Consider the following 20,701-nt stretch of genomic DNA (forward strand, 5'->3'; position numbering starts at 1 on the left):
GCCAGTCTCTTAAGCAGCTTCAGAGACCAGAGCAACTCTTCCAAATGGGCACCTTCTTTTCTCTCTTCTAGTTTGCTCTGCAGGAAGAGAAGAGGCAAAAAGCAGAGCGGCTGCACCAGCAGCAGAAACACGAGTCACAGATGAAGGACATGCAGGCCCAGTGCGAGAGCAACACGAATGAGCTCCAGCACCTGCAGGTACATGTCCATTGTGGGTCTGTCTCCCAGAGCTCCCCATGCAGTTCTTAGTCTCTTAAGAAGTGCCTGCAGAGGACTGTCAGTGAATGGGACCTGATGTCCCCTTGCTCTTGCCTTGAGAGGTTTTTGTGGCCATGTCTAAATGTGCCCTGGAGCTCAGAGCTCTGATTGTCTCTGGCTGAGGCGAATCCTGTTTGACCACTGGATTTACAGTCCTGGCTGCTTGATGGGTGCTCTGTTTCATGGTCTGTTTTTAGAATGAAAAGTGTCACCTCTTGATTGAGCATGAAACTCAGAAGCTGAAATCCCTGGATGAGAACCACAACCAGCACATGAAGGAGTGGCGAGACAAGCTGAGGCCACGAAAGAAGGTAATGCCTCCTTGGTGAGAGAAGTGTGTCCTGCTTGGCTGGTTGGAGGGGACAGTATCCATAGCTCCAGAACAATCTCAAATACAGCTCTTGTGTGTGTTCTCTTTTGCTTAAGGCCCTGGAGGACGAGCTGAACCAAAAGAAGCGTGAGCAGGAGATGTTCTTCAAGCTGAGTGAGGAGGCAGATGGACAGATGCCAGCATCCCCAACCAAACACGCCAAGTTCGTCCCTTTCAGCTCCTCAGAGAGCTTATAACATCTCACAGCTGGCAGGCCACCAGCTGGTACTGGCTGTGTCCTCCTGGGCTGCAGGTGGGCAACTTGGACGATCCTCTCGGCAGCCTCTTCTTACAACAGCACCCTCCTGTCCCCTCGCTCTGTCTGGGATAAATGTGACCCCTGAACTGTGGGATGCTGACTGGAAGTTGTGGTGGCTTCCCCAGGAGCTGGCCTGCTCAGCATGGCTCCAGGCTGGGAAGTGGGGCAGGACCCTTTCTGGATTGTACTTGCACTGTGAGCTGGATGTGTCACCTCTCACGTGAGCCTGGTGCTCACCTGGCTGGTCAGCTCAGACTGAAGCAATAACCACTCTGAACAGGAGAAACAGGCCATGGCTCCTGCCCTCTGTGCAGGGGGTGTCACCCTCTCTCTCCACTGTGGCTGCTCCTTCTCCCAGTCCTCTGTAAGGACTCACCTGGGGCAGAGCAGCTTTGGCATTGTCTTAAGATAACTTTGGCCTTGAGGGCCCCCAACACTTGCCTTACACTGATTTCTACTCACTGTGGTCTTTTTTGCTCAAGGGAGAGACAGTGATTTGGGTTTTTTTGCCTTTGAGTAAGGAGGGTTGGGTTTTTTGCTTCCTCTTTCTCTGTATAGTCTGTATAGACTATGCAGAAAGGGGACTGGCTGGATGTCCTCCCAAACATCTTCTGCTTCATCCTTTGCCGCAATCACTGGCACCGCAGACCCTCTGGCACCCAGCTAGCACTGTCTTTTCAGGGACTGGATTAAGGTGTAATTGAACTGTTCAGCTGGCTGCAGGCTTTTGTCCTTAAAGAAGTGTATGTGCATGTGCAGAGGAGGAGGTTTGTAACAGTGATGACACAGTGAAGTGCCTGTCATGGTCATGTGCCTTTTGGTAAGGACAAGTGGGAGGCTGAAGAGTGTTACTGCCAGAGCTCTCATGATCACACGTGTGCTTGAGACTTTTTTTTAAGTGCTCTATATGTGTGGGCCATGTGGGTCAGCCAGTCTGGCCACTCTGCATCAGGGTTATGGGCTGCAGAGCATCATTTGGAAGGAATAAAGGAGTCGTGAAACATGGGAAGAGGAGATGTGAAGGCAAGTCATGGTGGCTTGTTACTCTCAGCATCACTTTGTCCACTGATGTCTCATCCATCTCCTTATGATGTGCCACAGTTTCTTGGATGGTTCTCCTGGCTTCAGCATGGACTCAGGCTGCAGAGTGGCAGAGCAGTGGCAGGTCCAGCCCTCTGTCCTTTCTGCTATGTGGTGATGTGTCTCCTCCACCTGCACCAGGCAGGGAGGGCTTGGCTGAGCTTCTGGATAGACTCAGAGCACAGACCTGGGTAGGGGGTCAGACCTCAATGGCAGCACCTTTTTTACACAATCCAAAGGTATAAGGTAGCACTTAAGTTTTTCTCTCTGTTCATCTCTGGACAGCATTGTTTGTTTTAAACCTGCTTCTGTTTCTGCTTAAAAAAGTTAAAAAAAAAAAGGTAGTTATTTGAAAGTCTCAAATATTGATGTAGAGACATACTGGCATTTCAGGGAAAGGTGATATGTGATGTGCTACACTTGTAGGTACCGAGCTGAAGGAGTCAGCCCCCAGGTCTTTAACTCTGTATCTGAGGTGTGCATTTTGTACCCATTTAGAGTTCCTAATACATATTTATAAGCTTCTGCAAACTAGCAAGACTACATCTATTTGGGCCATTCCAGGTTACTTCTGAATCCACACCAACAATGTCTCTGTTAAACACCTGTCTGTCCCATCTCCAAGCATGGACTGTGCCTTTCAGATGTGACAGTGCCAGGTTGGGAGCTGTCGTAAAATTAATGAATGAGGGATGTTCCTGAACCAGGATAATGGGCTGGTTTGAGCCTTTTAATTGCATTAGAAATGTGTTACAGCAGCCCCACTGGTTTTGTTCCTGGTCCTGCAGGGGTCAGGCTGAGCTGTTCTATGAAGTGGTTGGTGTCACAGAAACCAGTACGTGGTGCCTGTCCTTCATATCTTACATTATCTTACATGTGACTTGCAGAAGGATGTCCTGCAGCACACTGGTCACACTGAAGGGCATTGCTGCCTCTGACTGCCTTCTCCACCAGCCCAGGGAGCATCAACTCTCCCTGGATATTTTGCAGCCGTGAGGAAAGACTATTTCTGGGGGCTCTTTAAGAGCTGATGCAATGCCCTCCATGGTAAATCGGTTGTCTCTTTCTCCAGCCCAGCTTGTTTGCAGCCTAGAGCAAACAACACAATTTTGCTAACAGAGGGTAGGAATGGTTCTGTCTGCTGCCTTTTCCCTATTCTCTGTTTCGTCTCTGAGTGTGCCAGGGCTCTAATACCATCTTCTAGAAGGGGGCAGGGGAGCACATCATCTGATTGTCTTGTTTACAGGGTGGTTATATTTTCACTCCTTTCAAAAGAGGATATTTTTGTTGTTTCCTGTTCAGAAGGAACCACAATTAAACCCAGCTTACCTTTGAGAGGGGATGGGATACCATTTTAAAAAATATGGCTTTGAATAAAAAGGGTTTTTTAATATTTTGTAAAGTGACTCCAGTGGGGCCACCGCTATGATGTAAAGACCCCTCTAATAAAGTAACAGACTGAGAAACGTGGGCATGTGTCTGATTTTGTGTGTGATCACTGGCTGTGGCCTCAGACCAGCTTTGCTTCTAGTCTAGGGTTTGCTGATTTACAGAAACCTCCAGAGCCACTTCTGGCATTTGAACCTTGCAAGGTTGAACTTCCAGTTCTTTGAAATCGATTTAGAGATTCTCCTGCTGGGTGCTGCAGCTCCAGGGCAGGAACGTGTTTGCAATGAGGCTGAAGCTGGTGAAGCTGAATTGAAGCAGCGATTCCCTCGTTTGGTGTTAAGATGGTGCTGGGCTGACCCTGCTTGGTGAAGAGCAGGTATTGCATCCTGTCGTGTGAGTGCAAACCACTTAGGCGCGGATTTTCCTTCCTATTTAATTAGCTTGCCTGGCTTTAGCAAGAGATTTCAGACAAATGCCTCAGCTCCCTTGCTTTGGTGGGACAAGGAAGTCTCAGGGATGTCTCTTTGTCTCTTCCCGCGTTGACCTCTGCTAGGGAGTGCTTGGGAAGCATTATAGGACCGGGATGCAAACCATGTCTTCTCCTGTCAGCACAGGGGCAGACCTCTGCCTCCTCCCTCAGGTTGTTCAGAAAAGCTCCCCCCACCTGTGTAACCAACCACAGGGCCTGTGTGGCCTTTGTTCTCTGCTCAGAGATTTTTACCTGCCAGTTTAATTATGATTTCTTTCAAGGACACACAGTGTGCAAGGGCAGATTTTACATGAGCCCGTGGAGCTGGCGTGGGTTTCCCCTCACTTTTGGAAGGTTGCTCCAGAGTCTGCCAACTTTTACCTTGGATTTCATGCAGGAAATGACCCTGCTACCAGTGTCCACCATGGTAGGTAAAACTGCAGGATGGGAATTCAGGTGAGATGCTGAAAGGGAGATGGAGTTGGTACTGTAAGTTGTTCATGGTGGGGTTTTAAACAGGCAGCACTGTGGTGAGAGGACAAGCAAAGCCCGAGGGTGCCTGTCTCCTTGCTTCACAAGATTGTAAGAAATGGAATAGCTGAGGACACATAATTAGTCATCTTTGTTTATGTGTACCAGGACTGCACTGTCTCCTGGGACACACTGGCCTCACTCGGTGTATCCCAGTGAAGCAGAGGATCTCATGGGAATATTTAACTTCATCTGCATGTCCTTGGCAGTGCCTGAGGGGAGCTTCAACCATGAGAATTCAACATATATTTTTAAGTACCATGTATTCCAGAAATAACTGTTAGCTAGCAATCTGTCCTGGTGCAATGCTGAAAACAGAGCAAAAATAAAAATATATCTTATTTTTTAAAAATAGAGATGACAGCCCTGAAAACTTATTGGTGCTGCAGCAGGTGTAGCATTCCCTGTGGTTATACCCTGTTACATCTGGGCTCCAGACTCCTCTGAGCTGCCCAAGGGCTTTTGCAGCATTCATGCTGTGATTGGGATGATAAAACTCTCTAGGGAGAGGAAAATCAGGGCAGGCAGGGAGAGTCATGGAGCTGGAGCTTGTACCTAACTCCCTTCCTCCTGTGACTGCATATGGGCTCCCTCCATTGCTGCAGGAGGGCAGCTGGAGGTGAGCAGTGCCATAGGCATGTCCTGCAAAAGTCACCTGCACCCTGTTAAACCAAATGGTGTTGAGTGTTCTCCTGCTGCAGTGGCCCCTGGTTTAATTCTCCAAACGCCAAACTACCCAGTGCTCGAGGAAGCCCAGCCTCTCCAGAGGCTGGGGCTCTGCCTTGCTGATGGGGTTTGTCGTTGCTCCTCTCCTGGATGGGATGGGGCTGGGTGCCAGGGGCATGTTGCCCTGCCACCCCACCTAGGACTCCCCTGGACTTGATTTCCAGACTTGCAGGGGATGGAGGGGAGATGTCTGCTGCTCTTTCTCTTGCTCACTAGGTGGCATGACACCGAAGTGCTGGAGCTGAGCTGTCCCGTTGCACCAAAAGGATCACTTGCTCTTTTCCCTGGATTTGTCACTCTCTATGGCATCCCTTTCACCAGATCTCTACTTCTCATCAGGGCTTCAGTACTTTGTCTCCTGCTCCAGCATTAGCCTTAGGAGTTATCCAGGTTTCCCCTGCCCACTGTGTGCCAGGAAAACCTTCTCATTTGAGGGCTGAACATCCCTTCCATGGGGGCTGCTTCTCCCTGCTACCATACCCCTGTGCAGGGTGGGTACAACCTGCTGCCAGGCCTGCTGTCATGGGTGGCATCCACACCACGCACCTAAAACCTGCAATACAGGGGTCACAGCAGTGGAAAATTGTTCCTGGTGACAGCTAAGAATCAGTGAGATCCAGCCCCAGTGAAATGGTAGGAAACTACTGCTCTGATGGGCTTTAGCTGCAGAGATTTGCCCTCTGTTGGGGTAGGAGCATAATTTTTGACTAATCTTTGTGAGGAAGCTCAGGAAACATGGATGCATTTGTTCTGCACACAGGGAGGATGAGGACCATTTAACCACCTGGCACACACTCTTAATTTTCAGATTGAAAAGCAAGCAGCAGTAGTGGGCTCTCCATGCCAGGATGACTGCAAATAGCGTTTCCTCTGCAATTTGGGGCTGACAACAGGGCACTGCTTTCTCATTCTATTCCATCTCTGACACCAAGGAAATGTCAGGGACCACGCAGCTGTGCCCAAACAGCTGGAGTCTGCTTAGAGCCATGCAGAAACCCATTTGCACATCTGAGCTGATGGCTGGCTCTTCAGAAGTCATTTGCCCTCTTGCTTTACATTGCTCAGCTGATCCTACCAGAGGGAAGGGAGAGTGCACATGGTTGACCCTTGAGTAGGTGATGAATTCTCCCGTACAGTTATTTTATTTGGCTTAACAACACTTCAGCCTCTGGTTAGGCAGCAAGAGGCGACTTGTTTCTCCTAAAACTCCACTCAGTTGCACCTGTACCACCCAGCTTTATTGTGGGACATGCTGCTGCCAGACCTCTGCTGCTCCTGAAGCCATATCACCAGAGGTGTGGGCCAAGCATGACACTCCCAGGTCATTCACAAGCCCCTCATTTGGGCTCCCTTAGCAAATGCTTGGCAGTTTCCTTGACAAATTATCGAGGCACGCTAGAGCTCAAGCATCTCCACAGTCGCTTCCCAGTGTGCCTCCCTCGGGAGGTGATCTGGTCAGCATGCAAAGCCACTCTGCACTCATCTCAACAGCTCTCATCAGACTTGTTAATTAAACACAGGAGCCATTTTTCAGCATTAGCTGTGGCTGTCTCTGCTTGTTCCTGGGTGCTCATTAGCTGTCAGGCTGCAGCCGCTGCCTGGTGCTGTTGGGGCCCAGGAGCAATGGAGTCCCTTCACAGGTCACAGTGCTGGGAAAGGCCATGCAGATGTTTAAGTACTTCTGTGACTTAGTTTATCCTTTTAGCACGTGAAGACCAGTAACTGTTTCATTCCTCTCTCAATCTGCTTTCTCTGATATTCCACATCTCAGTGTGCACTCCTTCTCTTACCAGCCTGAGACATAGCTGCTTTGGATGTTTTCCTCACCATCCTTTGGAGGACCTCTGCATTTTTCAGGGCTTTTAAAACGAGTATAACTCTCTCTGCTCCAGCCTGGGCAGTCCACACAAGGTCAGAAGCTGCAGTTCTGCTGCCTGTTGGCGCTATTCCAGGTTGTTGATTAGCCTCAGCACCCCTCCTGAATGTCAGGGCTTTCCTGAGAGGAGAAGGAAGGGAGGACTCTACAGGTCCTATCTATGGCCTCCTGCCTGCCTACCTTCACCACATGTCTGACTGAGGAGTGATGATTGAGACAAGGATGGGAGCAATGTGCAGCTGGTCCACATGTAAACCAGCCCTGAGTCTTCAAACCAGGAAGGACCAGGGAGGTCATCAGTGGCATGATGTCCCCTTCAGGCAGCCTAGCAGCCTTCCTGCAGCCAGCCCTGCAGGGGCACCGTGGGCTAGGGCTTTGCTGAGGGGGAGCAGGATGAAGATAAGCCCTTTGGGAGGGGTAATAAAGCACTGGCAACCTGCCTGCACCTTCATTAATTCTCTAGGGTGGTTGTAGCAAAGTTAATAGTGTTTAAAAAGAGCCACATTTAAGGAGCCGCTAAGGAGTGGGATGAGTTGTTTATGATTAAATTAAATTCATATGAAAACTAATGACCTGCCAGTGTAAGCCTTGAGTAACTTTATAATGTAATTAAAAGCCCAACAGGGAAGAGAGCTGTGGTTATGCCACGTGTTGAGGAGCCACTGGGAAAACGGGGGCCAGGGGTAGTGCTGATGCAGAGAAGCGCCTGGCCACTGCCTTGTCTCCTTTGCTGGCCCAAGGACAGAGCTGGGCATGGAGCATGTCAGGAGGGGTGAGCTGCCTGGGAGGAGAGGTGGATGTGGTGGCTCAGCTCCTGGCTCCCAGGGGTAGAACCACAGAATGGTTTGAGCTGGAAGGGACCTTAAAGACTATCTAGTTCCAATCCCTCTGCCATGGGCAGGGACACCTTCCACTAAACCAGGTTACTCCAAGCCATCTAACCCGGCCTTTAACACTTCCAAAGATGGGCCATTTACAACTTCTCTGGGCAACCTGTGCCAGGGCCTCACCACCCTCACAGTCAAGATTTTCTTCATAATAGCTAATCTCAGCCTACTCTCTGTCAGCTTGAAGCCATCCCCCCTTGTCCTGTCACTACATGCTCTTGCAAGTAGTCTCTCTATGCAGGTATGTGGGTTGTCCTGGGCAAGGCAGTTCTGCTGATTTGACCACACCAAAAGCCAAGACAGACTTCTTCCTGCTCATTGCCTGGATCCTTTAGGGTTGTGGTTATTGGTAGCCAAGCCGGAGCCACCTTGGGGGCCGCTGTGATGGGACACGAGAGCGGTGAAGAAACAAGAGCTGGTGATGGAGCGCACGCACAGGCAAGCGGGGAAAGCCTGGACCCCTCCAGCCCCTCCAACCACGTCCCCGCGAGGGACAGCACTGTGCGCTCAGGCACCGCTGGGCTCCGAGACGGAGCGGGGGCACCGCGGGGATGGACGGTCCCCGCCGGCGGAGACGCGCGGGGCGGGCGCTGCCGGCAGCCCCTTTAAGCGGGCGGCGGTGGGGCCGCCCCGCCGGCCGGGATAGGCCGGGGCGGGCCGGGGCCGCCTCCCGCCCCCGGCAGCGGGCGGCGCGGCGGGGCTCGGCTGGGCTCGGCTCGGCGCTGCAGGCTCCGGTCCCGGCTGCGAGCGCCAGTGCCTCCCCCGCGCCTCCGCCGCTCCCGCGGGCTGCGAGGGGCCGAGCAGCGGCATGCCCAGGCGGAGCATCGCGGAGGTGAAGGTGCTGGACGTGCAGAAGCGGCGCATCCCCAACAAGCACTATGTGAGTGGCGCGGCTCCGGGCGCCCGCTCCGCCGAGCCCGGCCCTGGGCAAACAAAGGCCGGGCGCTGCCGGCCCGCGGGCGGCCCCGCTCCCGCACGGAGCTCCGGGAAGGGAGGAAGGAGGAGGAGGAGGGCGGCAGCGCTGCCGGGTCTGCCGCTCCCACCCCGGCGTCTCCCGTGCGGGTCAGTCGGTACCCCCCTGCCAGCGTGGGGATGTGCCGCCTCTTCCCCCCAGACCCCGCTCCCGGGGCAGCGCCGGTGCCGACCCTGCGCGGGACCCGCCGGGGGACTCCCGGGGGCTTCGGGCGGGGGTCGCTGGAGGCGCTCCCGGGGCACCGCGCACCGAGGAGGCGGCCCCGGGCACCGCTGCCGAGCGCCTCCGCTTCGGTGCGGGAGCAGCGCTTGGCAGAGGGGGCATGGGACCTGTTGGCCGCGTAGTCCTGGGGCGAAGGACCACCTGGCTCCTGCATTCTGCGTCCTGGAAATGCTCTATCCCTGTGAGGGATCCCTCGTGTCCCCTGCACCCCTGCTGCCTGTGCTGCTCAGGCAGCGCCTTCCTGCGTGCTCCAGGGCATCTTCCAAACTGTTGTGGGTTTGTCTGTTTTTGAAAGTGGTTTTCTTTTTTTTTATTATTTAAACTTTGGTGTGTTTCCAGGCATCCGTGGAGAGCTGTGGGTGAATCCTGGCAACAACCGTAAAACAAAGACCAAAATGTTCTTTCTGCCCCGTTTTCCCTAGACCAGGCTGACCCAGTGACACGCTGTTCATGGTGCATTTTGGTTGTGCAGATGTGGTGTTCACTCTGACTGGAGTGTGTTGCATCAGAAGAGCCGGGGTCTCAAAGTTTTTGGGAGATCAGGGGCTTCTCAAGCTCTCCTCAGCTGGTTTGTGTCAATGAGCAACAGTTGGAGGAAAGCTGAGGGCAGGTCAGCTCTAGGAGGGGAGAGTAAAGGGGGCTGTTACCCTCTCCTTGCATTCGGGGATGTAGTGTGGCTGCTGCTGCCTCAACCCTTATCACCCCTTCTTCTTCTCCTGCCCTACCTGTAGTCTTTATCTGGCCCCAGCTCCAGATGTGCCCCTTTTCCTGCTCTGTCCATCCCAGCCTTACTCATTGTGGCTGTGTTAGGCACCCGATCTGGAGGAGCATGTACGTGAGGAGGTTTGTGAGCTGCGTACGCTTCTGTTTGTCTTGGCGGATCTGTTGCATCGCTGTCAGGTCCCGGAACAGGGCTCAAACGGGATCGCCTGCAGCTGCTCCTCTGCTTTCCCGTTAGACCCTCTTGTACCCTTGCTAGGCCTGGAGTCTCTCTGCACCCCTCCAGGGCAGTGTCCCCACATTTGGGAGATGCACCCCAAGTGCTGGACACAATTTGTTTTGTGTACTGTCCCTGCTCACTCTCCACCCGCAGTGTGAGTCAGGTGGAGTTGGGCATAGCACAAATAATCCCTGTGAGCCTGGAAAACTGGGACAGAAATGTTTTCTGAGAAGGGAGCTGTATGGTGGGGCAGCTGGGTGGGGACACTGGAACAGAAGCTGCTGGGGTGGTGGGCGAAGGCGGCTGTGTGCAGCTCATGACAGCCAGCTGTGCAGTCCGGCCATTCAGCCTCCGCTCCCTCCTCAGCTGAGTCCTCTGCCTCTAACCTTTCCCTGTACTCGTCTTGGACCAAAATCCAGCAGCATGAGCCAGCGTGGCTCACAGCAGGGCTGAGCCCAGGGAGGGGCCAGCAGCTTGCAGGCAGCTGCCTCCCCGGCGCAGCGCTGGAGTGAATGGGAGCACTCGCCTTGTTTGAGGAATCGATAGGAACCAGACACATTCACAAAACCAGTTAATTATATGAAACCAAAACCTTTTTTTTTTCCTCCTCCTGCAAAGAGGGAAAGGAGGGGCAGCAAATCACGGCTGAGTCATCTTTAGGCTGTGTTTGCTGGCACACTGCAAATCCGAGTCAACCACAAAGTGTCTGTGTTAAACCTTTGCTCTCTGGCTTCTCCTTATTGAGCATAGATGTGGTCTGCTCCATCCCCTGAGGCAGTGTTCACTGTCCCTGGAGAGGCTGGAGGACCATGCTGGCTTTTCCTCCTGTTGCTTCTGTGCTAACCTGACCAGTGACTGACCTGCACTGCTCGGGCTCCTCTCTGTATCGACGAGGGCTTTTCTTTGCTGGACAAAGGTGCAGTTGTGTTGCTTGTAGTGAGGCCACAGCAGAAAGTTGTGAATTCCACTTTCCCAGAAAAGAGAGATCAAAGCAGTGTTTCAAAGTCCTTATTGATGGCTGTGATGGGGAGGGCTGTAGGAGAGGCTGGGTCTATTCAGGCTGGTGTGGTTTGCCTTTCACCTCGATAATTGATGCAAAAAGAATTGTGTTGCCTGAGACAAAAACTTGTTCTATTTTGCACAACAGGAGGCACAATATTCCACCAAACTGCAGGGCTTGGGCTGGGCCAGGATGCAGCAAGGTCCAGGGTGGGATTTGAGTAGCTGGATACCAGCTTGAATGTGTGATGAGCTGTGTCAAGGTTCAGCTGGGAACCCAAACACAGCCCTGTGCCCTCAAACTGCATTTGTGCCACTTGTGTCTTTAGGCTTTTTTTCATGGGCAGTACCTGGAAGGGGCAGTGAGAAATGATCCTTGTGCAGGTGTTTGTTGCAGGATGCTCTGGGTAGAGGCAGCCCATCGTCCAAGTGAAGAAGGGGACTCCGTCCTTCAGGCAGTGGCTGGAGGGTCACCCTGCAGTAACATTTTCCATATAATCATATATTAAGTGATCACAGCTTTTACCCCTCAGGAACACTGCTGGCAAGGGCTCTGGGGCTATATTGCAAATCTGAAAAGGCCAAGTCCAAGAGTAAAGTTTAAAAATAATCATTCTGAGTGACAGAATAGCAGACTGCCATTTCTATGGTCTGGCCAAGTCTCTGATAAATGAATGTTTATTCAGAAAAGACCCAAAACAAAGGCATAGTCGAAACCGACTAAATTTTCCTTTAAAGGACTTCACGTAGAATCTTTTTATAGTATTGTGTTTGTTATTCTCTAGTAGAAGCCCTAAAATAAAGCTTTTCCCTACTAAATCCAGATTTTGGTTGTTTTCTTTCCCTTGGGCAAGCTTCAGGATGTTTCGTTTTCATGCAGCTGCAATGTCTGTGTTGTTCTATGTGTTAATAGCAGAGCTGTTGAATCACATCTTTAGTTCTACATCCTGCCCACCAAGAACATTTCCATAGTTCATATAGTTTTAAATGGTTGTTCTAGAGCACAAAGCAAAATTATATGTATGTGTTTGACAGAAAAGAGAGAGCAGCATGCTTTAGGTTGTGTTAGTTTATTGGGAAACCTGGACTATGGTCTTGCAGGACTTCCATTCCCAGCCTCCTTGCACACACATATTGCTTTGAAAAGGGAAACCTAAACAGTGAGCAGCATAGTTTTATTTTGCAAGCTCAGTTTACAAGATGGCAAACTTTAAACAAGGTGAACACCTCATTTGTGGCAGCTGCCTTGCAAAAGTAATTAACAGTGCATGTTGGAATCTGGTTGATAGCATCTATAAATATTTTAAAACCTGTTTGAGGGGAAAACTACATTCAGAAAGTATATGTATTATATTTTTGATGTGGAATTTGTGATGTGGTGGTAGGTGTCTTCTGTGTTCCTGTTCCTTGTAGTGGTGAGGCTGTTTGTGGTTTCATGGGTTGTCCAACCCAACTGCTTATCTGGAATTGATTGTGGAGTGTTCAGGGAAGAGAATTTGAATGGGCAAGTGAGGCAGGAGAGCTGCCAATCTACACATTCAGTGGTTCTTCAGTGCCTTATATGTATAGAACAGAAGGTGCCTTCTGACAAAGCTGTGTCCCATGGACTGTGTGTCGTGGTCCTCTGGTCCTGGCTTACCTGGCTGGAGCAGAGTTCTGTGGGGACCTGGCACAGTGTCACCTTCCGTTATTTCTACCATTGTGAATCATACTGGTTGTGTGGCTTAAAAAAGGCATCAGGGGATGACTCCCCCTATGCTGTGCTCTCTGGGAAGGGTGACCATGCTCTTGGTATGGTGGGAATGTCCTGTGGGGAACTGAAGGAACTGGGTACATTTAGATCTAGGAAGCAGGAGGTTACAATGAATAGTGTGAAATCTATGCAGGAGCCATTAACCAAACTAGGAATGAAAGAGAGCAAATGTATGAAGCAAGGGTGAGCCCAGGAAGCTGGAGTCTGAGTATTGGTGGCCTCTAGAAGTTTGAGGACTGTCTCAGCATCCTTAGTGATGTTTTGCTGTTATATCCTGTGGTTCTGCCGTGTCTCATCCCATTTCCTGCTGGCTGGTTAATGCTCTCCCACTCCAGGCAAGCCACAGGGCATTTGGAGCCTGTAGCTGGTAGAAATTTTGACCTGTCCTTATGCATCATCCAGCATTACAGAGCCAACAGTCCTTGCCACCTCACCTCTCAACAGAGTTGAGGTTTAAGGGAGCCCCGTTAGCCTTGTGGATGAAAACCAGCACTCAAACGCAAATTCTGCTTTGTTTTTCTTCCCTAATCATGTCAGTCAAGGCTGCTGAGAACCTTGAATGTTGCAGTTCAGTGGAAGGGCCAAATCCTGCCTGTCACACGGCCACTGTGTGGGTGCAGCTCTGTGTGGAAAGCTGATGTTCATCCTCAATTCCAGCAGTGAACTTCAGCACTGGGGCCATCCACTGCCTCTGCCTGCTCAGAGCTCTGGTGACCTTGATTCCTCACAGCTTTGCTTTGGAGGGTATCCCTGTCTTCCGGCCGTTTCATGTAGCAGTGGGAAATAGGAAACAAAAGAATCCATATGTTTGACCTTCAGTGTGACTCAGAGCAAACGAGCGGGTGCATATGTGGTGTGACTGAGAGGTCTGAGCAGGACTCAGTGGGTTGCCCTTGGGGTTCCTGTGCTTGGCATAGCCTTGTGTCATCCCGGCAGCGTTGGCTGTGTGCTCAGGCAGTGCTGTGCCCTGGTAAACTGTACAATAGTAGAGTGGGAAGAGGGTACAGTCAAAGGGATGAATCGGAGCGAGGGGAGGCGGCTGCTTTGTAGTCCCGATATCTGGGCAGGCTGGCTTGGGGAATATGCTGTGGTGGGGAGGATATGCCTGTCTTGATGCTGCCTGCAGCCCTGTTGCCCAGCTCCCTGTAGCTCTGACTTGTTGCTTCTGCCTGTCTCCTTTGCTAGAGGGACCACAGTAGCATCCCTGATAACCTGCAGTTGCTGCTGGAATACCTTCTCCATGCCTTTCCCAGTGCTGTCTGAGCCAGCATGACCCTTCTCCCAGTTCTCTCTGTGCACAAAGCAGGAGTGAGGGGGTGACAAGTTGTCTGGGGACGGAGCTAGGGGTCAGCTCTCCTGCTCCAAGCTTTGGCGTCCCATGGCACAAGAGCCCCCTCCCCAGCTCCACACGCCTGAAGCAGCAAAGGCTGATGGAGAGAGGCCAAGCACAGCAGCTTGATGCCAAGAACTTTCTTTGTTTCTAGCCACCTCCTTCCTTTTTTTTTCTTTTTCTCTTACAATTTCCCACTCCCTTTTCTATATTAAACCCGCTCTGGTTTGGCTCAGCTGTGGTCCCTCAGCTGCTTTGGTTTCTCTGCCCCTTTGGATTTCTCGGCACTCCTTTCTCATGTGGTGGCCGAAGGGAGGGTGCGAGGCTCTCACACCACTTCCCTGTGTTTCAGGGTCAGGGTTAGCATGAGTGGAATAGAAAGACTGATGCTTTTGACTGATGCTTTTCCCCTTCACTGGCGAGAGATGCTTTAAATATGTGGAGTTTTCCACAGAGAGGTTTATTGTACAGTCTCCCTGGACCCGAGACCACACAGGCTCCAACCCTTTGGAAACAGCTCTGCAGACAGCTCTGCCTCCACTGGAGGCTGTTATGTCTGGCTCTGCTGTAGGAGCTCTGCTGGAGGTTGGGGACCTACACTGGTGCCCACTGGGCAGAGCTGCGTGTGCCTGCATCCCTGTGGACGCGTCTTTCCAAGTGACAGTGGTGTTGCTTTCCACTCTGACATTGTCCACGTGCCTCCAGTGTGGGAACAATAGGGTCTCGGTGTGTGGGAGCTCTGGGCACAGGGATGCTGGAGAAGCTGTGGGGTTTTTGCAGAGCCACACAGGGAGGGCTGTGCCATGCCAGGGGAGCTGCTGTTGTTATGGCTGTGCTGCTCTTGGGCTTGAACTGGCATAGCTGGATGGTGTTGAGTTTGGGCTGGACTTACTGCCTGGTTCAGCTGTGCCAGGCAGAGAGTTCCCAAGCCAGCCAGCAGCTGCCCTCTCCCAAAGCTTCACTTGTGGGCTTTATGGGTGCCCACCCCCAGCCAGGATGCCTTGCAAGTCTCCATGCAAAACTTAGGAAAACTGCTCCTGTGGAAGGAGATAGGCTGAAAATGTAGGTCTAGGTTTTCTTGTAGCTTCATTCTGCCTTCTTCCTACTCAAGCAGTCCAGGCTGCTTCCCAGCTTGTCCATGGTGTGTTTATGCAAGGAGCCCAGATCTCTTCTAGGAGGTCACACAGCCTCGCGTTTCAAGAACGGGAAACTGTTTCTGGTTTTTGGTTTTTTTTCAGTGTCTGTTCTTAATTCTGTTGCCTCAAGTCACCCGCTTGAATCATCTCCTCTCTCTACGCACGTTGTTGTATGGGACAACGTGCCTCCTGGGGAAGGTGCAAGACCAAGGGCTTGTGAAGGGCTCTGGAGTTCTTGGTCCCTTTGAGCAGTGGAAGTCACCGGGAGCCACTGCTGTCTGCAACACCGAGGCTCTTCAGCAGTCCCTGGAAAAATACTTCTGGTGTTTGACTGCTCCCATGGCTTATGCTACTTCGTTTCTTCAAGAGGAAAAGAAAAAAAAATAATTAAGTCTCTCTGGCTGCCCTTTCAGATAGAGATGATTTGCACTGGCTTCTCTTCCCCTCTGTTCCGCGCTCTAGTCCCCGTGACTCTGACTGCTCTGGATGTGGATCTGAGCTGGCTCCTGCAGCCTCCCTGCTCTTCTGGTGATGCCCAGCACTGGAGCTTGCTCCCTGCCTGGGCTGCCGTCCTGCCCAGGAGGATCTCCCTCCAGCTTTCTCCTGCTGTGAGTTGCTGGTGTGTTTCCCCCAGGGCTGCAGAGCCCTTGCTGCCATCCGAGCTGACTGGCAGCTCCCTTTGACAGCTCCGTTACGGTTGGCCAGGTGCCATTTGCATTTATTTTAGCAAACTGTCATTTTTTGACAGTTCCCTTCTGAGGGTTTTCAGTCCCATTTTCCACTGTCCCGTTCTCCCTCTGAGCTGCCTCTCCAGAGGTGCTGGGGAGGGGAGAGCAGTGACAGATGCCGGATCATGCCAGAGAGGACTGAGCTCATGGTGTCCACTGGGTGGACTGCAAGATTCCCTGGGCCTTTTTCTATGTTATGTTTCCATTCAGGGCACTTGGTTTCTAATGTGACCAAGGAGAATCTTGGGCAGTGCTGGTCCTGATGTTACACTTCTCAACTGGTAATTTTTAAGCAGTTGGCGTGTGACCAGTTACTTGTAATTTAGGGAGTTTGGAGATCCCAGGGAGTTTGGGAGCCAAATGCCCATGGAGTTTGTCATAATTCCGCCTTTGAATCTGCAAGTTTCCATTTTCTTTGAAGGATCTCTTCCATTTCTGCCCTCCAAGGGATGGGAGCATGGAGAGCTTTTGGTGTTTGTGTGAAATGCTCCTTTCATCTGGCATTAAACAAGATCCACCTGCACCTCCAGAATTGTCCCTGTGGCCTCTGTACCCCCAGGATTGGAGGGCAGGCCTTGCTTCTTTACTTTGGCCCTTGCTGAGGTTCTGACAAGGTTGTCCCACCAGGAATTCCTCCATAACATGCTGCGATGGAACCGTAGTTTCATGGTGCAAGGGCAGGGAAACTGGAGACTGGGAGATGAGTGATGGGAGATGGAGGGCCTGTCTGTGGCTCCTTTAAACCTGAAAGCAAGATTTTGAGTGTGTTTGAGTGGCCCTGATAGCTCTGTGCCTCTCCTCTGGCCTTGGTCTAGGCGGATAAATGCCCTGAGCTGCACCTCTAGGATTTTGGGACCGCAGACATGAATTTCAGCTATTCCCCCCAATCCATGACTGAAGTGAAGCTGAGGAGGGTTCGGTTCTGGTGGTTTCTGCCTCTTCCAAAGCTCAACTTGACCCACTGCCTTCAGGCATCAGCCCTTGCTGCGGGGTTTGGTGTGACACATGTGCAGTGATGGAGGCTGGAAAGGAGGGATGGAGGCTTTCAGGGTTGGGAGGGGAGGCAGGGCAGGGTGTCCTTTCCAGAGGGAGGGAGAGGAGGTGATGGTTCCTGAGTTTCACCAAGTCAGCTAGTTCCCTTCCCTGGTGCAGACCCTGCTGCTGGCCTGGAAAAGGCTGTAAATATTTAGATAGCTCTGCCTGTTGGTTTTGGCCAGGGGCCCATCCCACGGGATGGGGTTGCAGAGCCCCCTTCCTGGATCCGCCTGCCTGCTGCCTCCTCACCATCTGCTCGGCTCTCCCCGCTCTGTGAGGAAATGTTGGAGAGGGATCCAAGTGGTAGCCCCCCCCATTCCCAGCAGTGCTCCCTATGGGTTAATGTCCCAGAGGCAGTGCCAGCTGCAGCCCTGGGAGATCCCCTCGCTCTTTCCACGGAAAAGGCCTGCTGGTGGTTTCTCTGTGTTATTTCTTTGAAGGACCGTAGAAATCGGAGCTGGAGAAGACCCATGAAATAACTGTTTCCACATGCTCTCACCCACACAGCCAGGCTGAGAAAAACCTGTCCTCAGAGCAGCCTCTCCAGGACTGGGGGTTGAGGGAGCGGCTGAAGGGGTGGCTCCTCTCGGTACAAAATTTGGGCTTTTTGGGCTGCTACTTCATGTTGCTGTTCCTGGCAGGACGTGGTGCAGTGCCAGGCCAGGAGGGAAAACTTTAGACCAAGTGCAACGTTTTCAAAACTGTCTTGATTGTTGCAAGTGTCTTCCAAAAGCATCTGAGAAAGCGATGTGTAGGTGCTCGTGTGAGCCCTCTGCCTCATCATCTCCAGTCCCTCTGGAAACCATTGCTGGGTGGCCCAGGGCACTGTTTATACCTTTCCAAATCTGCACTCTCGTTGTTAGTTGAGGAGAGCACCTGAGTTGTGTTTTCCGGTGTCTTTTTTTATCCCTAGGACAGCACAGACTGGATTAGGTATTGGCAGAGACCAAGATCTGTCATGGTTCTGGTCAACAGAATCCCTTGGATGGAACCGTTGGAAGGACAAGGGATATTCCCAGCTTTACTGAGGCAGTGATTTTGTAGATACTGTGGAGGTTCCATTCCTGTGGGCTTCCCCATCTTTTCTGCTTTCCATAAGTAGATGAGGAGATACCCCTGGAGACCTTTCTGCTGTTCAAATGGGACGTGCAAGAAAATGTAACCCTGACTCCTGGGAGATGTGCGTTTCAGCAAAATAGGAGTGAGCTCAGTGCGTAGGAGAAGTATTACTTCCCTCAGTAGCAAAGGGTACAATAAAGTGTGGTGTGCCCTCAAATCTCATGGCTTTATTACCCTTAAGAGCTCTGAATACATTTTGGCTTGAGTAAATCCACATCCTGATTAAAATCCCAGTCTAATAAGCTGTTGACTCCAAATAAAGGCAGGATAGGAATAAACAATGAAGAAAAGTTGGCTCTTCCTGCTGCCCCAGTGGAAGGCTTTCTCCAGGCAGGCAGCCAGTGGTGATATAACCCCATGAAGTGCTGTAGACTGGTAAGAGAGCTGGGATATCAGCTGAGCTTCCAACCCAAATGAGCTCATGCTGGCCTGCCGGCAAGGCCTGGGGTGAGGGCAAAGGCAGCTTGGATGCTTACTTAGCATCAAGTTAACGCTTAGTTTGCTGATGCTGTGGTGTCTCCCTCATAGCAGAAAGTGGTCTATCCAGGTCTCCACAGCTGGCACAGATATTGTCTTGCAGGAGCCTTCTGTCTTCCTTGTGTTAATATGTAGAAAGTGCAGGTCTTTTGGCTCAGAACAAAGAGTTTGTGAATGAAAGAGATTCGGATTTTGTCTGGGAGAGGTTGCTGGTGCTGTGACACCCAGCCAGCTCACAGCTGTGTTTGGGCTCATCATCTGGTTTAACAAAAGTGGATGTTGAATTGCTGGGTTGAAAGTAGGGAAGTTCTTTATTTTAGCAATAAGAACTTGCTTCATCTTTCTGCCTCATTTTCTATCTTAATTTGGAAGTGATTCCACTGGGAAGAGTTTGACATTCCTCAGGAGTCTCCTCACCTCAGTGGGTCATGCTGAGTCAGCCCTCTGAGCAGCAGAGTGAGGTTTTGGTTAGAGTTTTAGTACAGCATTTGAGTAGGTTTGATGAGCTTGAATAGTTGAGCGTTGTGTTATCCATGTGATCCATGTGATCTGGTTTTTGAGTTTCGATATTGGGCTGGGATGTCGGTCACATTCTGGAATCTGGAAAAATGGGCATCTCAGTGGGAAAACTTGTGAAACTCTTGAGGGATTCTGTTTTAAATACCAAAGCATCAGCATTCTAAGAGCCTTCATGCCTTATTGTGTTAGCTGAAGTTCTAGCAGGTCCCTTCACCTGGGCTTTTCAATGTTTTGTTCCTGCTTCAGTGAGTTGATACTTGAATTTCTGGTGGAAATGAGGACATGAGTTAGGAGAAAAAAATGACTGTGCCCTCATTCTGCTCAGTCAATCTGTTATCAATTTGAGATTTGCATCACTTGAGTGTTACACTGGCACCTCATCAAGGGTTATCTTTGATTTCTGTGAACAACAAATGAGGACATTAGATAAGGCGTTGTCTCATTCTTCTATTTCCTTGTTGTCTTTCATAGAAGAACAAATGATGAAATGGGCTGGGTTTTGGTTTTTTGTTTTGCATTTGTCACCAGTAAAAGCCTGGTCATATGGTCTGTGAATAACCTGCAATGAGGAGGATTGATTGTGTATCATTTTAAGAATCAGGAGGGTAGTTTGCACCCCAGAAAGAACCCAGAACCTCAGAGCTGCTTATGGCAGAACAGATGGAGTTTCAAACTTTGGGGGCTTGAGCTCTTGCAAACCCCAGCCCCAGGAGCCAGGCTGGTGTGGGGGCCGCTCTGGGATCTTGACATCAAACTTGATGCTGCAGCTGTAGATGGGATGGCAAGGCTCAGTTATTAACTCATAATGTGTCTGGAGGGACTTGAACTGTGTTTTTACATGGAGGTGCCCTTTCATGTTTGGTGTGTGCCCTTATTTAGGGCTAGGGAGCTATCTCAGTTCACAGCCATAAGCATTTAGTAGACAGTTCAGTTACAGCAGTGGAGCTTAATAATTGAAACTTGTGTATGTTCTGGTATCTCTGAAAGGACTTTAAGTGCTCCTGTGAACTCCCTGGTTGACACCTAGCCTTGGGGGCTGTGCTGGCAGCTTTAGCAGCATTTGAGTTGTGGTGTGGGTTGTTGGGTCACTCCTCTCTGATTCCTTCCTCTGTTCCCTACAGGTGTACATCATCAAGGTCACCTGGTCCAATGGATCCACAGAGGTCATATACCGACGGTACAGCAAGTTCTTCGACCTGCAGGTAAGAATTTATCCAGTTCTTGGGGTTTTAACTTTGGAAAGTCTGTTGAGCTGCGTGGTTTCTGCCTTATGCTGTGATCTACCAGTAAATGCTTTGATTTGAGGCAACCTAACCACAATTTTGGGCATCCTTGAGAAAGCAAGAAAAAAGCAACCTCAAAAACTGGACAGACTCTTCGCTCCAGTGCCTCTTGCACATCAGTGAGAACATCCTGGGTCTTTTGCAAGTCCCAGTTTTAATGTTCTGCTGTCAGTTTCTGGGCTAAGTGTGCCCAGGGCTGCTTCTGTGTGTTTGAGTTTCTGCAACAGAAATCTGTGCAATTGGTGGGGGTTTTATTGGGGACTTTCTGTTTGCTTTGGGGGAGGATTTTGTTAAAGTTAGGCCCAAATTCCATTCCTGTGGAGCTCATACCATGCCTTTCCCA

General features: G+C 51.0%; 2 protein-coding genes and 1 long non-coding RNA gene across 8 annotated transcripts in view; 2 read left to right on the plus strand and 1 right to left on the minus strand.

Annotated features, from left to right (window-relative positions):
- Positions 1–3,436, plus strand: part of STK10 (serine/threonine kinase 10) — a 46,799-nt gene extending 43,363 nt beyond the window's left edge. For both annotated transcript variants that reach the window (XM_051793552.1, XM_051793553.1), the window contains 3 exons: positions 72–197; positions 455–568; positions 684–3,436. In XM_051793552.1, the coding sequence (XP_051649512.1) occupies positions 72–197; positions 455–568; positions 684–824 (381 nt within the window). In that variant the 3' untranslated portion in view covers positions 825–3,436. The remainder of the gene's footprint in view (positions 1–71; positions 198–454; positions 569–683) is intronic.
- The window catches only part of LOC127473698 (uncharacterized), a 901,041-nt gene that overhangs the window by 225,308 nt on the left and 655,032 nt on the right, over positions 1–20,701 (minus strand). The window lies entirely within an intron of this gene.
- Positions 8,580–20,701, plus strand: part of SH3PXD2B (SH3 and PX domains 2B) — a 69,377-nt gene continuing 57,255 nt past the window's right edge. For both annotated transcript variants that reach the window (XM_051793554.1, XM_051793556.1), the window contains exons 1-2: positions 8,580–8,724; positions 20,197–20,277. In XM_051793554.1, coding sequence (XP_051649514.1) covers positions 8,653–8,724; positions 20,197–20,277 — 153 coding nt within the window. In that variant the 5' untranslated portion in view covers positions 8,580–8,652. The remainder of the gene's footprint in view (positions 8,725–20,196; positions 20,278–20,701) is intronic.

The sequence above is a fragment of the Manacus candei genome, unplaced genomic scaffold (genome assembly GCF_025592945.1).
Source record: "Manacus candei isolate 608988 ecotype Guabito, Panama unplaced genomic scaffold, ASM2559294v1 h1tg000037l, whole genome shotgun sequence".
In the NCBI taxonomy this organism is placed as follows: Eukaryota; Metazoa; Chordata; class Aves; order Passeriformes; family Pipridae; genus Manacus; species Manacus candei.